Consider the following 16679-nt stretch of genomic DNA (forward strand, 5'->3'; position numbering starts at 1 on the left):
ATTTCATGGTGCATGTCAGCTTGAGGCCACGTGTCAGACGTCCCTTGTACAATGGCAGATTTCCAGTCCTGCCCTAAATTCCCTCTGCCTGTTGGGCAGAAGCTGTCATCACACCGAGCACTGTACCTGGTGTGCAATGCGCTGAGGAACCAGAATGGGCATCCAAGTGGGTGTTTGCACTAAAATACCCGTGGTGGACCTCCTCCCGCAAGATTGGGCAGCACTAACACTTTCTCAACAGTAGACACATTCGCTTTTATGTTAGTGTCCCCTTCCATCTGAACAGTAGCAGAAGAAAGGGCAGGTCAGTGCTCAGAGAATTTCATTCCTACTTTCCCTCTTGCTTCTGTTCTCCGGCAAAAAGGAGGGATGAAGAGCTGAGATACTTTGTCTTCTCCTGCCCAAGTGGGGGGTTCACTTCCCATCCCAACATTTGAAGATGGAGTCCTAATTTTTCAAAGCTCTTTCCTGCAAGCCAAGTGCTCATAGAGACAAACAAGAGGGCGCTGAATGGGTTTGGGGGCTTCTTCTTCCAACATATCACCACCCTGCCTGCTCATGTGAAGTTCCCTGCGGGGCACAGAGCGTTCCAGGACACCTATTTTCTCACAATGCTTGCTGCTCCGAGACTACCTTCTGAAGGAGCAGCTGGATGGGACTGCAGTTGCTGGCAGGATTTCTATAAATCTTAGAGGGTTTTTTGAAAAGTGCCTCATAGAGTCATGATGTTTAAGGCCAGAAGGGAGCACTGGATTTAACATGACCCCCCTGTATATCGCCTGCTCACTAAACCTAACAAACAAAATTAGACCAAAATATTACAGCCCACAAGAGACTAGACTATTATGTGCCACAGGCAGGGAATAGGAGGGACCCAGGTGCATCAATCCCCAAGGCCCCTGAAATGATCAAGTGAGATCTACTCAGATAGTCCTGGCAAGTGACCCACACCCACATGCCGCAGAGGAAGGCGAAAAATGCCACAGGTACCTGCCAATCTGACTTGGGGAAAAATCCCTTCCCAGCCCTACATGTGGCAATCAGTTATACCCTGAGAGAAAGAATGCTTGGTGCCACCTCAGAGCCCTGAGGAACCACCCTGTCCAATGTCCCATCTCCAGCCTGGGCCATCCCTGATGCTTGAGAGGAAGGAGGCAAAAAAAAAAAAAAAAAACCCAAATCCCAAATCCTCCCAGAATACACTGAGGGCGGGGGTAGGAAAATCCCTTCCTGACCACTGCTGGAGACCAGCTGAAACCCTGGAGCGTGAGCTTTAGAAACATAAGACATAAACTCAGCTGCTATAGCAGCCAACATGCAAAACGCTAACCTCCATGATGCACTTGAAAAATCCTCCCCAAAGCTGCAGCCTCATCCACCAGCCCCTCTTGAACAGGTTGCAGCATCACAGTGGAGCAGAGGGCATTCTGGGAGCGGCTTTCCCACTAATGCCAAGTGTGGCCTGCTCTCTTTTGTTTCATTTTCATGGTAGAGAAGGCCTTAAGGCCAGGCATAGTCAGGATCCTGCTTGTCAAGCTGAAATTTGGGGTATAGAATTTACCCACCAAATAGGAAACACAGTGTCTGCAGCAGGGGAGGTAAGAGTCCTGCAGTGAGAGTCTAATAACTCAGTCGAAGGGCGTGAACCATGACATTCCTGGGCTACATGCAAAATCAATGGGCCATGCTTGCTGAAACACGTTGCTTCATTTTGCCGCCAAATCAATCGGGAGCAGGGCCGGTGGAAGAATGTTTCGCGCCCTAGGCAAAACTTCCACCTTGCGCCCCCCCTGCGCCCTGAGGCCCCCCCCCGCGGCAGCTCCCCCCCTCCGCCCTGAGGCCCCCCCCCTGCGGCAGCTCCCCACCCCCCACCCTGAGGCATTCCCCCCGCCCCAGCTCACCCCTGCCCCGCCTCCTCCCCAAGCACGCCGTGGCTGCTTCACTTCTCCCGCCTCCTAGGCTTGCGGCGCCAATCAGCTTAGGCGCCACAAGCCTGGGAGGTGGGAGAAGTGAAGCAGCCACGGCGTGCTCGGGGAGGAGGTGGGGCAGGGGTGAGCTGGGGCTGGGAGTTCCCCAGCGTGCCGTCCCCCCACTTGCTGCAGGCGGCCCTCCCCGCTCTCTACTGCCCCAGCTCCCTCCGCCTAAATGCTGGCGGCGACCGGGGCGGCTGAAGATCCGGCCGCCGCGGTCGCTGCCGAAGAAAATGGCGCCCCCCAAATCCTAGCGCCCTAGGCAACCGCCTAGGTCGCCTAAATGGTTGCACCGGCCCTGATCAGGAGGTTTCCATTTGCCAGCTAGCCACCCCTTGTTTTCCTTTCAAGCCATGGTTATAACTCCTGAGAGGCCATCCTGGTGATTATTTTGGTGCTGTGTGGACACATCTTCTGCTTAGAGGGTGCACAAGGCAAGTGCCTTTCCTTCCCCACATTGCTCGCTCAGGCCAAAGTCTGCTTGGGCATTATTAACTTTGGAGTCCAACGTTCAAGCACTTGTCATTGCTGAGTAACGTCTGAGCTGTGTCCCTCTTAAGGGCTAGACTACGCCTTGTGGAAGGGCGAGCCAGCAATCAGGACAAGGGGACTGAAGCACAGAACACTCACGGGTGAGGGATAAAACAACGCAAGCACAGCAAGGGTTTGCTAAGGTGTGGCCGCCCTCTTTGGAAATCACACGCATTGCTGAAGTAAGCCATTTTACTGCTAGGATTTTGCACCAAACACCCAGGAGCAGAGCATTTGCCATCCCTCATCAGATGTCAGGAATTCTTTCCTGACCCTTGTGGAAATCAGTTTATACCCTGTGACAGGAGATCTAATTACCCTGGTGATAAAGAACGTGCATGTTATTATTGTTTGTAACTCCCAGCCCTCTTACTGTCAAATAGGATTTATGACCTCTTGCAGCAGTGAAGAGCCCAGGCTAAGTACACTCTGCATAAAGAAGTAATGCACTTTAATTTGTTCTAAACTAGATAGCCATTCATTTCACCATGTCCCCCTTAATCTCATATTATGGGATGACATTAAAAAAAAAGAGAGCTAAAGAATATATTCACAAATATATTCCCTACTACATCAGCTTTCTTTCTTTCTTTCTTTCTTTCTTTCTTTCTTTCTTTCTTTCTTTCTTTCTTGAGGAACAACAACTGGAGGGAAAGGCACAGCAGCAGGGTGCCTAGTTAACCATCCCCCTTCAGTTAAAGGCTACATGGAGACAGAATAGTGTTCAGGCAGATTTCACGCTCAGGCTTTTGATAGCAGCGTACTGTATTATAACTTTAAAGGACAGTTTATTGGGATCATGATAGAGTCATAGGGTATGTCTACACTACAGGATTAATCCGAATTTATATAATTCGAATTTAGGAAACCGATTTTATAAATTCGAATGTATTCGGCCACACTAGGCACCATTAATTCGGTGGTGTGCGTCCAAGCTACCATAGTAGCATCGATTTCCAGAGCGTTGCATTGTGGGTAGCCAATAACATCTAATTGCCAATAACATCGAATTGCGGCCACACTAACCTTAATTCGGATTAACAATACCGATTTTGACGCTACTCCTCTCGTCGAGGAGGAGTACAGATATCGAATTAAAGGGCTCTTTAATTCGAATTAAATGGCTTCGTTGTATGGACGGTTCCAGAGTTAATTCGAATTAAAGCCACTAAATCCGAATTAAAGGCGTAGTGTAGACCAGGCCATAGACTTTAAGGTCAGAAGGGACCAATATGATCGTCTAGTCTGACCTCCTGCACAACGCAGGCTGCAGAATCTCACCCACCCACTCCCGCAACAAACCCCTAACCTATGTCTGAGCCATTGAAGTCCTCAAATCATGGTTTAAAGACTTCAAGGTGCAGAGAATCCTCCAGCAAGTGAACCATGCCCCACGCTACTGAGGAAGGCGAAAAAACCCCAGGGCCTCTGCCAATCTGCCCTGGAGAAAAATTCCTTCCTGACCCCAAATATGGTGATCAGCTAAACCCTGAGCATGTGGGCAAGACTCACCAGCCAGACACCCAGGAAAGAATTCTCTGTAGTAACTCAGATCCCATCCCATCTAACATCCCATCACAGACCATTGATCGTAAACCATTTTCTACAATATGTGCACTAACACACACACACACACACAGCCAAACTCAGATGCACTCAAACTGATAAATATGTGCACACAAAAATAAAACAAACACATGCAGGTAAGCTCACAGACATACCCACAGAGAAGATACACACACATGCAAACACAAGCAGACTCACAGAGACACATGCACAGAAATAAATATGCATACACACACACACACACACACACACACACAGACAAATCACACACGCATACCCACAGCCTCCAGCCCATCGACCAGACACGTCTAAGCATGCTCTTTTCTCTCCCTGTTCCTTTTCATTATTTCATTGCGCATTCCAGGCCCTCCCAAACATTTTACACATTTAATTAACCAGTTTTAGGAATAGAAATCCTGAGACTCTTAACGTGGCAAGGTGCGTATGCTCCCTCCCTCACTTCCCGAGCTCCCTCAAAGTACCAGCATGGAGCAACTTATTATTACTAATCACTAAGCCACTGAAACATTTCTGTGGCTCCCATTAACTCTAGTTTCCCCTTACCCCCTCCCTGGTCTCTCTGCTTCCCTTTTTAGGCACTCAGCCCCTCCCTTTCTCCCTACAGTATTTTCCTCCAGCGGTGGCTGTTGGCAGCTTGTTAGACCTCAGGCAGCTCTCTCTTCCCCTCCCTCCTACCAAGAGAGCTTCGGTGTTTCTGTTGAGGTTGTCACATGAGTTGGCGCTCCAGGGCCTTTCTTCCTGAGAAAATGCCAATTTCTCAGCGCTTGCCTTCAGTACTGCGAGATTCACCCACTCTCAAATGAATCATAGACATCACAGAGGGAAAACCCTGTCAGATCATCTTTTCCAATCCTCCTAGTGCAGGACTGTTCCCTAGAGTCGTTCTCCGGGGCTTTGTCCAGTCCAGTTATAAGTGACTCAAGCGATGAGTCTTCCACCACTTCCCTCGTGAGACTATTCCACAGCATAACAGACCTCACTCACTACTAGAAAATGTTTCCTGATCCCCGGCCAAAACATTCTGTTTGCTCAATTTCAGCCCATTACTCTCACTTATAGCCCCTTGGGCCACCCTGTGCAATTCCTCTCTTTCCTTTATGTTTACAACCATTAGACACTTGGAGGTGGTTGGCATATCCCCGCTAGTTATTGTAAAGCCAAGCTGTGCACCTAGTAAGGCCTTTTAATCACACGCCTTAAACCAAAGACTCCAAAAGCACATGTACACACACACAGACTCCCAAGAGAATAGATCTCTCCGCAGGGAGAGCTGCCAAATCACCCACATCTTTATAAAAGGCACCTGCTTTGCAAACTGAGTCAGGCAGGTGAATCAAGAGCAGACTCTCAAGGCTTTGTACCATGCTACCTGCACATAATGACACATAAACCTTGTGTCAACAGGGCCTCTGGCCTCACTCAGGTCTGAAACAAGAAGCAGACCATAGGGAAACATGGACCATTGATGATGTTTCGCCTTTGTAATCGGTAGGGCCACCAACTCTCTGGTATTGGTTCTGTGGGAAAAATAATAATGTCACAATGGCAGGATGATCTTTGCATTTTTGTATTATGACAATTGAGTCCATCCATTGTGAGACAGCAGGCTTGCATCACAGGGCCTGACAAAACTGCGATGGCCCTGGGGTGCTCAGATATTGTATCTACCGGAGGCAAGGCTGTGGGACAGTTCTACGAATTTGTGATAGGTGACGCATTGTCCTGAGCCACCTGATCGTGGTGATACCATAAGTAGCATTGCCCTGGTGATTTGCTGGTGCCAGAGCAATAAGTTTGTACCAGCTGTAGGGTGGCACATCCAGTATTTTTCTCTTCTGCTGTATACTCTCTGCCTTCATTACCAAATGATCCTGGCCCTGATTAGGGCCATCGGCTCTGTTATCTGTCCTGCTGGTCTGCACTAATTCTAAGGTGGCAACTAGCACTGGTTGAAAATTTTCCATCCAAACTATTTTGCCAGAAAGTTGGGTTTGAACTAAATGATTTTTCCCCCTGAAAAGTGTATGCGCTCTGCAGATGACTTTTTGGGTTTTTTGGTAAAAATTGGATATGGTGGTCTTCCTGCCGTCAACTGTAGTGTAGCAGTTGTGCTATGAACCAACCACTGTGTCCTCCCCAGAAGAAGCTGCATTGCAGCAGTTGGTGAAGGGGTCCCCGTATGGACACTGTTTGTAAAAGCAATTTAGGATCCTTCATGATGACAAGAGCTATAGGAATGTAAGCTGTTGTTATTCATTATTAGCACTCCTGTGCACTGATAGCATTCTCTCAGCCATGATCTCAGGGGGAATGGGGGAAGAGGGGGGAGAATCTCAAGCTACCATCACCAGTACTAAGTCTCTCTTCCATCTCAAGCCATCCAAGGTGAATACCAGGCATATGAGCTCATGTCCTCTCCTCCCCTCAAGTCTGGCATCTTTCAGTAACTGTTCTACCCACTCACCTTGGCCCAGGGACTGATTTCCCATCATAAATGTCCGCAGGGGGCTGCCGCAGGGCTTACTGAGCATTCCACGGGCCCTGGTTCCTGGACATGACACCTCCCTGGCTTGTGAGATGCAGCCCTGGAAAGGACAGGCTACACCGAGCAATTGCAGGGTTAAGTAATTGCAGGTTTGAATTCTTTGGGGTGAGCCAATGGAAAAACTGGCAACTCCAGGATGGTTGGGACTGAATCACAGTCCAATAAAAACCTGATAAACTCCAATTCCAGCTGCAACTAGATTGAGGAAAGGAGGAGAAAGGATATGCACCCGGCATGTGCTGCTGTTCTAGCAATGTGACCCCACCCAGCTGATGAGAACACATGCCTCACTCCTGCAGAACAACAAGGCACTTTCTATTGTGCCTTAATGAGAAGAAAAGCACATGTAGCCCAGTCAGAAATGGAAAAGACCTATTATCTTGCTCTCCCCTAATCCCTGAGCATACATGGGATTATTATCTACTGTGTATTCAATGGGCAAAAGGGACAATGAACGGAGCAGGTGGTCATGCTTTTACTCAGAAAGACTCAAAGCTATGAATCGACATCCCCTGAGGAGCTCACGTTAGGTAGCATGTATAGTGAGAGTGGCCACGGGAGTTAGTAATGCCAAAAGTGACCTAACTAGGACCGATCGTGAGCAGCAAGCTAGATGTGAGTAGAACAGATCAGAAAAAGAAAATTCACAGCAAACAAAACACAAAAATTCCAACATCAATTTATGTTTGGTTGTTTTATTAGTGGTGGTTTTTGGGGGATTGGTTTGGTTTGGTTGGTTGTTGTTTTTTTAAATTTTTGGGTGGAACATTTTTATAACAGAAAGGTACATTTCAGTTATTTTCGATTTTTGTAAATAAAGAAACATTTAAAAATGAATGTTCTGGTCAGCTTGGTCAGGTGAGGATTTTTAAAAATAATTTCTATTTTTTTAAAATGTCCTTTAACAATTATACATTTAAAAAAACATTTCCCCCCGAAATATTTTAATTTGTTAAAATGGCATTTTCCAATGCCAAATGTTTTCTGTTTGAAAAAAATGTGAGGACCTCTAGTGATGAGCTTCCTATGTGATATGGTGGTAAAGAAAGCCAATGTGGTTTGGGTGACCGTACACAGAGACCTCATCTCAGGGAGCAGGGAAGCTATGATTTCTCACAGCCTATACGCACTGTTGAGTCCATGTTCTCGTTAATCAGTTCAGTTTCAGAACCACAGCACAGGGCATTCATGTGACAGATTATTAAAGGTGCTGGAGGAATCCACTTAGAGCCTAGTGCACAGAAGGGCTGAGCAGCACACCAGCCAGAGCGGTCAGTGAGAGGTGTGCGTGCTCCCCACCTCTGAAAATCCGGAAGTCTAAGGAGTTTTCTAGGGTAAGCCGAGGGATAAAAGCAAGCCATGGCAAAGAGAGACAGAATATCAGGACCAATTTTCTACTAGTCAGATCTGTTAGGCCGTGGAAGAACTTCCCAAGAGAAGCGGTGGAAGCCCCATTGGTTGAGACCTTGCAAACTGGACAGGACAAAGCACAGATATTTACAGTGAAGAATAATCCTGCATGGCACAGAGGTCACTTCTTTCTCCAATTTCTGTAATTCCGGGAATTCCTGTGGGTTATTAGCTAATGCCGGTTTGGGACAAATGGTAAGCAAGTGGGAAAGCTTGGCAGCCCCATGAGGTGTGGGAAAATAGTATCTGGACTGTGATGATACAACCTAGTAATCTTTAAAAGCAGCTCTGACACACACAAGGCTTCAATTAGGCAAAAGGGAAGGAGTGGGGAAGGTGGAGTAAATGAGTAACATATGCCATTTGGGTGACTCTACAAAGCCTTTCTGTATGACAGACGTTATTACAAATGGCAACTGCAGTATTATATTGCATTGTCACTGCTCCTCATCCAGAAAGCTACAGCTGGATTCCTTGCGTGACTCATCTGGCCCAGAATAACTGCAAATGTAAAGCAGGTGTTTGACACTGCTCTCACCTAGCAACGAGAGGGAGGGCAGGAAATTAACTTAGCCCCTTTATTTACCCACACACACACACATTTTCAGGAGCAGTCTTCTCTTGGCCAGAGAAGATAAGACTAAAGGACCCAACAAGTCTTTGCTGTCTCTAATTTCTGTGACTCTAAATACAAAATACTGATAAGAGTCCTGTCGGTAGGTGAGATTTGAAATCCTAATGCTTTCCACTTGTCACTTTTGTGCAGGGGGAGTGAATCTGTTCTCAATATCAGGCCTCTGCTCCTTAGATTTCATCATTTCAGAAAAGAAAACAGTAGCCTTGGTTAAATGACACCATCAGACCCCGCCAATGCTAGTCCCTAAAATCTTGCTTCTTTTTAAATCAAATATTCATCAGTGTCAAGAAACACCACAAGAAGTCCTGCTGCACGTAGGGGAATAATGCAAAGGAATCAGATACATTACATGTGTAGGGTGTCTTAATGCAGTAATATATTAAGCAGATTTCCTTGAATTTAAAAGGAAATCAAGAGTAGCCCTCACTACAGACCAATGCTTGGGATTTTTTTATGGAAAGTGCAACAATTTCCATTTTAGGAATAAAGGATCTGAGCAAAGCATTGACTCCAGTTCTTCTTCTTAGCGTATGTGTAACGTGCCTCAGATAGCACGTGACCAGGATTCATCATTGAATTTGGTCCGCTGGTTGGATTATTAGCTTCCCCGGCCTGGGCCGGGTACTCACAGGGAATTATCCAAGCCCCGCAATGACTCCAGTTATCCCATCTTCCACCATACCAGATCCGACCATAGAGCCACTAAGTACAGTAGTCTATTTTCTCCCCCTCTAGAACAGCCCAGTGGTTCATCTATGCTGGTATTCTCTCTTAACAAAACGGATCAGACCACCAGCCTGCATAGTCCTGTAGTCCACTCCAACAGCGCCCAATACCTGATGTGTCAGAGGAAGACAAATCACCACCCCAACCGACTCATGATACACTAGACCAACTGGATAACACTGTATTGTCGGGTGGGGGGATGAGGAAAAGGAAATCCTTCCTGACGTCCATGGCCCCAGTGGGCAAGTAGCTCAATTTCCTGGCATGTGGGACTCAAGTATATCACTTCACCCTGCACAGCACCTAACCTTATTAATGGTCAGACATATAGTTGGCCTATTTTTAAAATCTACCCACTGTATCTTCAAAACCCTGCTGTGCATTTCCTGGAAGACTGGCTACAGTGGCTACAGCTCCTCTCTAACTACTCTGAGTGATTTGCTGGGGAGTTGGGGGAGGGGGGGTTACTAGTATTTTAAGATATTTTTTCAGCGCTAGGCCAATGTTTCTGGGGTGGGTTTAGAACAAACCTGGTTACTTTCTTGCATGTAAATACTGGTTTATTGTAACGAAGTTCTTGGTTCCAGCACCCACCTTTATTTTCTTCTCCAATTCTTTCCCCTCAGAATCATCTGCATTTGAGACCTTCCCCCCCACCACACACACACAGACTAAGAAGCCAAGATGTTGGTGCTACTGGCTGGTATTTTTGTGGTCCACATTGCCACCGTGGTCATGCTGTTTGTATCCACCATTGCCAACGTAAGTAATTCTGCTTCTGAACAAGTCGGTGTTTTTGTAGCCACATCAGTCTCTGTGTAAGCTCACCCACTTTGTCTCTCTGAACAAGACAGGCAGCAGATGTTGAACGCTCAACCCTTCCATGGTTATAACCCCACATCCCATTGAAAGGTTCCACTGTAGGGTTGCCAGTCTATAGAGTTAGGGAGTAGGGCACCCTCTTTCAGTAAATAATAATGTGCAAAGGAGCTGTTCAGAAAACATAAGGAGCCTGATTCACTGCTCTGTTACTCCAATTTTATGCTGGGGTAACCCCCTTGAAATAAATGGATCTCTGAAAAAAATCAAGCCACTTTAATTTAAATGCCACCCTGAGAACAGAAAAGTTCCTAGTCCTGAACTCAAACAAACAGAGGCAGCCTCAAGGTGATGTTTCCACTCCCATAACTTTATAGTAGGAACCACCCATACACGCCCCATTCAAGAACTAGTTGAGCAAGTGAGATTAATGGAGGATAGTTTTGAGCTGAAATTTATCAGCCCATCTGCCAGACAGTCTCTTGTATAATTATACGGTGGATGCTTGTCTGTTTCTGGAACTAAAAAGTGTTCTCATGAGCTGTTTGGACAAAACTAACAGTTATTGGTAGCGTTCATTATCATCTATATGATAAAATACTACACACAACACATATAAGGACTGGTCCCTGTCCAAACCAAAAGCACTTTGTAGTAGCTGAAATATGCAGCAGATCTATCAACATACTATAAAATTGCAACACCCGATAAGCTCCCACCCCAAATGGAGAAAATGGACTAGTCCAGTTCATTGCCCATTCCATGACACAAGATGGCATCTCATTTAAAAGAAAAAACAAACAGCGTTTGGATAATATGTTATCTGATTGGCTGAACCAGTTTTAGATTCTTCCGGACTCATTAGTGCCACCCACGTTCAAGGAATAGGTATAGTAAGTTGGTCAAATTCTGCCCTCAGATACCTTCATGCAATGTCACTGAAGTCAGCGGGGCTGTGTGAATATCACAGAGGGCATGTTTTCTCACATGCACACAGATCATTGATCTCTTGTGACATTAAAATCATAGGTCAAAATTAAGAGATTATTGCAAACCTAGGAGAAAAGATTTGTTATATAACACATGCAATTCATCTTCTACCAGGCTAGGAGGAGTTGGCTGCGGAAGGTTCATACACTGAAAATTCCCCAGATTCCACAGAGCATGTGATCCAAGAGCACATACATACAACACAAAAAGGCCAAGTGTTGCTGGGGACTCATGACTGTAAATTGTTGGGCCAATGGCCAAGTAACTCACAGCAGTGTGAATACCAAAAGATTTGCAGGGGAGAGTTTCTTGAGCTGGAAAGAGCTGATAAAAGTCCCACTTGGTGTCAAGATGCTGCTGTCTAAGTATTTATTCCCAAATTCATGCTCTTGCTCACCAAGTCAAAAAGGAAAACCAAGAATTCTTATCAGAGTGAAGATAAAAGGCTTGTTAAGGAACAAATGCTGTCACATCAGTGCAGACCAGTGGTGCATTATGTCCCGTATCCTGCCATACCAGTGGAAACCAATTCTTCATCTAGCCAAGCAACCTACTGGGAAAGCCTAGTGCTCCATCTTGTCGGGTATACTGTCTCCAATAATTGTTCCTTCATTGTTCAAAAGAAAGCACAAACTCCATATTGGAACTCAAGTGCGCAATCTTGTGCCACACGCGGAAATTTCTTCCTGATACTGCCAGCTAAAGAGCTTAGACCCTGAAGGAAGCATATGCCCCCCTCCCTTAGGAATTGTATCCTATCCAGTTCCACTGCAGATTGTTATTTATATAGCGTTAGCATCTAGAGGCCTCAGCTAGGTTGGGGCCTTGCTGCGCTAGGCACTGTACAGACATATAGTAAAATGACAGTCCCTGCCTCAAAGAGCTTATAAAGACGGATGCTATTTTTAGTTAGACAAATGGTCTTGCTTGTATACTATACTACAGAATGACCCCCCTTCCCCAGTCCTCTTTGCAGCAGAAGGGAGGCAAAGGGGCAGACCACCATTTTTATAGCAGCCAGCCCAGCTCCATTTTAAACTTCACAGCCAAATACACACAAAGAACTCTCCTGTCTTTCAGAGACTTCACCTGCACAGGCAGCAACGCAATCATTTATGTGTAACACAGAGCTATTCCTGTGCCTTAGTTTATGCTGCCCCCTCGTGGCAGCCTCTGTCTGAAAATTATTCAACAGCCTCCAAATCATATTTAAGCGGCTGCCTTGAAACCCGACAACAAGAGGGAAGAAACAGGGCTAAAATGCTCAAGAAACCCCAGTGAACTCTCAGTTTATCCTGCACTCTGGTGGTCTAGAGAAGTCTGGCACAGCAGACCTAGACGGGAATAGACCGCCCCGCCTACTAGATTTTTGACACAAAGAACTACAGCCAAAAGAGGGGCTAGAATTTCTAATGAGAGGATATTGCACACATTTTAAAAATTGTGCAAACATGTATTCAGAGTCTAGAGCCCCCCAAAGGAGGCCACCATAACAATGACAAACTCAAAGCTTCAGCTTTACTGTGACATTCCTGCCACATCAAGGCTTCCAGCCAATTTCCATCTTCAGTCGAGGAGTGTCCACCCATTCTGATTCACATAGGACACCTCCATTGTGTGCACGCCCCATTTGCAGGACACTGAAACTGCTCCCAAATGCCGTCAAAGCCAACACAGCAGCAGCGTATCTAAACACCCACAGTGCAGATGACCAACTAGAAAAGGCTGTGCACAAAAGGGGTAAAAAGAGTCCTTGTTTGTCCTCTGCCAACAATCTTTTTGTACCCCCAAAGCATATGTGTTTTACTCTTATCTTAGCTGCCTTAGCTAAAAATACTGACCAGTGTCTATGCAATTATCCAGTCCTTTTCAAAATTCATCCAATATTCACCCAGTGACCTCGTGTGACTGTGAGTTCCACCGGTTAAGTATTTCAATTTTCTATTTGTTCTAAGTGTACTGCCCTTTAATGTAATTGAGTGGCCCCTTATTGTCACATTACAGGGCAGGACAAAAAGGAACCTAAGAGCAATTTTCACTATATTTTTGTAATTGAGTTCCCCACCACCCACCGACTCTTCTTCTATCTAGACTAAACAGCTCAAGGCTTTCAAATCTCTTATCCCAGAGAACTTTAGCTCTTCATGAGTTCCATGCACACCAGGAAGGTTTTGTCTCTACACAAGCTTCCAGCAGTCATTGTCCCTCTTAGGCCCAGATCAGGTGATAGGCTGGAGTAATCATTGTCAGAATGGTCAAGAGCAACAGCATTGACACGACTGTTTTGTTCCATTTCAGGTCTGGATGGCAGGTACCTCTTCCCAGGGAACAAACTCAACAGGACTCTGGCTAAACTGCGATGCTGGGAAATGCCATCAGATTGCATTCGCTGAAGGGGATATGTGTAAGAGACATTTTCTTTAGGTCTTGATACGACCTGTATAGTTTGAAGGCCTACAGTACATTGTGATACTGATAGTATCTTAACATACACTCTCTCTCTCTCCCCTCCCGCCTCTGTATTGCCAGCTTCCCTCAAGGCAGTGCAAGCCTTCATGATCCTGGCTATCATCTTCTCCTTCGTCTCATTGGTCATGTTCGTGGTGCAGCTCTTCACCATGGAGAAAGGGAAACGCTTCTATATCACTGGAGCCATCATGCTGATTTGCTGTAAGTCCAGTCTCTCTGCATCAGGTTGCTAAAAGGATTAAACATGTGTGTGTGTGCACGCATGTAACACACACCCCTTTCCCTCCCCCTCCCCTACGTGGCAGCTGGTGGAACCACCAGTCAAGTAACCTTGGAGGCCAGGCGAGCTGTGAGCTGCAGCCCGCGGGGAGAGGCAGGAGCAATAGCTGGGCCCTGCAGGGAGGAGGCGCTGCTTTACAGAAGGGGAGACTGAGGGTAAGGGGGAGGCCTGCCCGGGGTTGGCCATGACTCAAGCTGTTTGAGGTCATCTGAACCTTTAAATTTTGCCTCACCACTATCAATGTATACAGTTTTTTGTGGGGGGGGGGTGACCCCCCCCCATACCTTCCCCAAAGTTGGCCCATGCTTATAGAGCTGGCTGAAAAGTGTCCATCAAAACTTTTTCAACAAAAAATGGCTGTTTCCTATAAGGAATTTTTTGTTGAATATTTTCATTTGAAGTTTTCCAGTTTTATGCTGAAAAACTGAAAATCAAAACGTTTTTAGTAAAAAAAAATTTCAGTTTTCAAAAAACTGATTTTGGGGGGTGAGGGATGAGGGAAGGAACCAAAACATTTTTTGCTTTTCATTAAAAAAAACAAACAGAAAATTTCCATTAATATTTTTGAAAAAAAAATGAAAATGATTAAATTTCTTTTGGAAATACTTACCATTTTCAATCTAGCTCTTACACACACACACACACACAAAATTAGTGCAACCATCCCCACTGCTGCACCAGTGGAATTCCATTGGAATGAATGGAAGATGCAAGTGTATACCTGCTGGAATGGTTTTGACCATTGTCTGTAAACTGCTTTGGTATCCCTCCCTCTGGATTCAATGGGCCCTATCAAAATGTCTGAAGGTTTTATCATTGACTCCACCATGGGACGGGTTGTTCTCCATAGCATAAACCAAACAATCCCAGAGTGTCTTGCTCCACCACACAGTGGCTCTGATGTAAAATTCAAAATGGCTGTTTCAGGAAAGCAGTCACTGCTTTGGTTATTCACAACGCATGGTCTGGAACACAACAGAGTCTTTCCAAGAAAGAACAGGGATCGCCAGTAATGTTTTCAAACTGTCAACACCATCAGGCAGTGAGAGGAGAAATCCTCTTGTCCTGCTCCACCCATCCCTAATTACTATTGCCTTTTTGAGAAGGAGGGCATCAGGCGTTTACCTAAAGGTTAGATGTATCCAGAGGCAATTTAATTCTCCACTTCAGATTACAGTTTGGCTTATTGCTCCAGGCAGTTATCCATACCAGCCCCCACCTACCGTGTGTGAATCATAAACAGAAGGTGATCTCACCCAAAGCCCATTAAAGTAATGGGAGATTCTGACTTCATCGGCTTTGGATCAGACTCTGACTATATGAAAGAGGGAGAGTACAAGTCAAATATAATAGCTTTTAATCCTCCAGAGCTCCCCACTGGTTACGAATAGATTCCCAATATAAGCGCTGCTCTTGGGGTCCAAGGGTCGATACAGATCACAGTCTTCAATTGGAAGTTCTTATTGGAGGGGAGGAATGGGGAAAGGAAATGTGTTTGGAGGAAGCAGGTTGTTTGACTTGTTATTGGTTTTACACCTGAGAGTGACTAGAACAGTCAGTAGATAAAGGATCACTGTCAAGATTGGCAAGCCCGAAAATGTCATCCACTTTCCCCCCCTCGATCTGTTTTCAGTGTGTGCATTATGTTTATGTGGTTTTGTAATTAAAAAAAATAAAAAATGAAAATCCTGTGCCAGTAGCCCCAGTACTCATGAAAAACCCTACAATAGCAAACCCCGGTGTTAATGTAAGAGCACACAACAAACAAGTGTGTGCAGCCCCACCTGCAAGTGATCTGCCCAAATGCACACTAGCGTGTACAGCTTCAGCACTCGTAAGGAAGCCGAGACTAACACACCAGAATCTAAATTTGTGTACCATTCCCGACAACTCTGGAATCTGAGTAGCTCCGGGATGCAACCTTGGCCTATCTCCTTCCAGTAACAAACCAGGATGTACTGACCTGGTGCTCACAAGAAACCCTGTGATAAAAAATTAGCATACAGTGCTCAGTGCTCATGAGCAGCCCTACAACAGTAAATGGGCCATCATCTTCATAGGGCACATGCCACAATATCACTGCAGTACCTGAGATATCCTGCAAAGATTCAGGTTTTCAAATGTCTTCCAATTCTTTCTTCCCTCCCCTCCTCCTACAGGGCTGTTCATTTTGATTGCAGTCTCCATCTACACAGCCCGATTCCCACACTACTTCACAGCGCCTAAAGACCACCATGGCTACTCCTTCATATTGGCCTGGATCTGCTTTTGCTTCAGCTTCATCATTGGCATCCTCTACCTTGTCCTTAGAAAGAAATAAAGGCTGGCAGGAGTAAAAGGGGCAGGGGGAGGGTTAGAAATTGGGGATGGGGAGGATGAGGAATCATTCAGCTGGAAGAACTGTTTGGCCAATAACACCAAAAAACACCCACCACAAATGAATCCACCAAAGAGAGAGAAACAGCTCCTCCAATCCAGCCAGCACCTCCTTGATCCTTGGGCCCTGAAGTTACAAACGAACTGCCTTGTCCCCTGAATTCTGCTCTCCTTCCTCGCAAAGTCAGGCTGTGCCTTAAGGAACCACCAGACTCCACATCACCGACTCGGCGGCACCTCAAGGAAATGAGCGCTGCATCTTACTTCCCCCCCCCTCCTCCCTATTTCTCTTTAGCCTGCATTGTGGGTGCGGGAGTGAGGGGTAAGACTTTTTGCCCC

General features: G+C 45.9%; 1 protein-coding gene across 1 annotated transcript; it reads left to right on the top strand.

Moving 5' to 3' along the window:
- Positions 1-10090: 10090 nt before the first annotated feature.
- EMP1 (epithelial membrane protein 1) lies at positions 10091-16284 on the top strand. Its single transcript, XM_065423539.1, has 4 exons — positions 10091-10168; positions 13514-13619; positions 13745-13885; positions 16124-16284. The coding sequence occupies exons 1-4, from the start codon at positions 10091-10093 to the stop codon at positions 16282-16284; spliced, it is 486 nt and encodes a 161-aa protein (XP_065279611.1).
- The last annotated feature ends 395 nt before the right edge of the window (positions 16285-16679 follow it).

Source organism: Emys orbicularis, chromosome 1 (assembly GCF_028017835.1).
Source record: "Emys orbicularis isolate rEmyOrb1 chromosome 1, rEmyOrb1.hap1, whole genome shotgun sequence".
Classification (NCBI taxonomy): Eukaryota; Metazoa; Chordata; order Testudines; family Emydidae; genus Emys; species Emys orbicularis.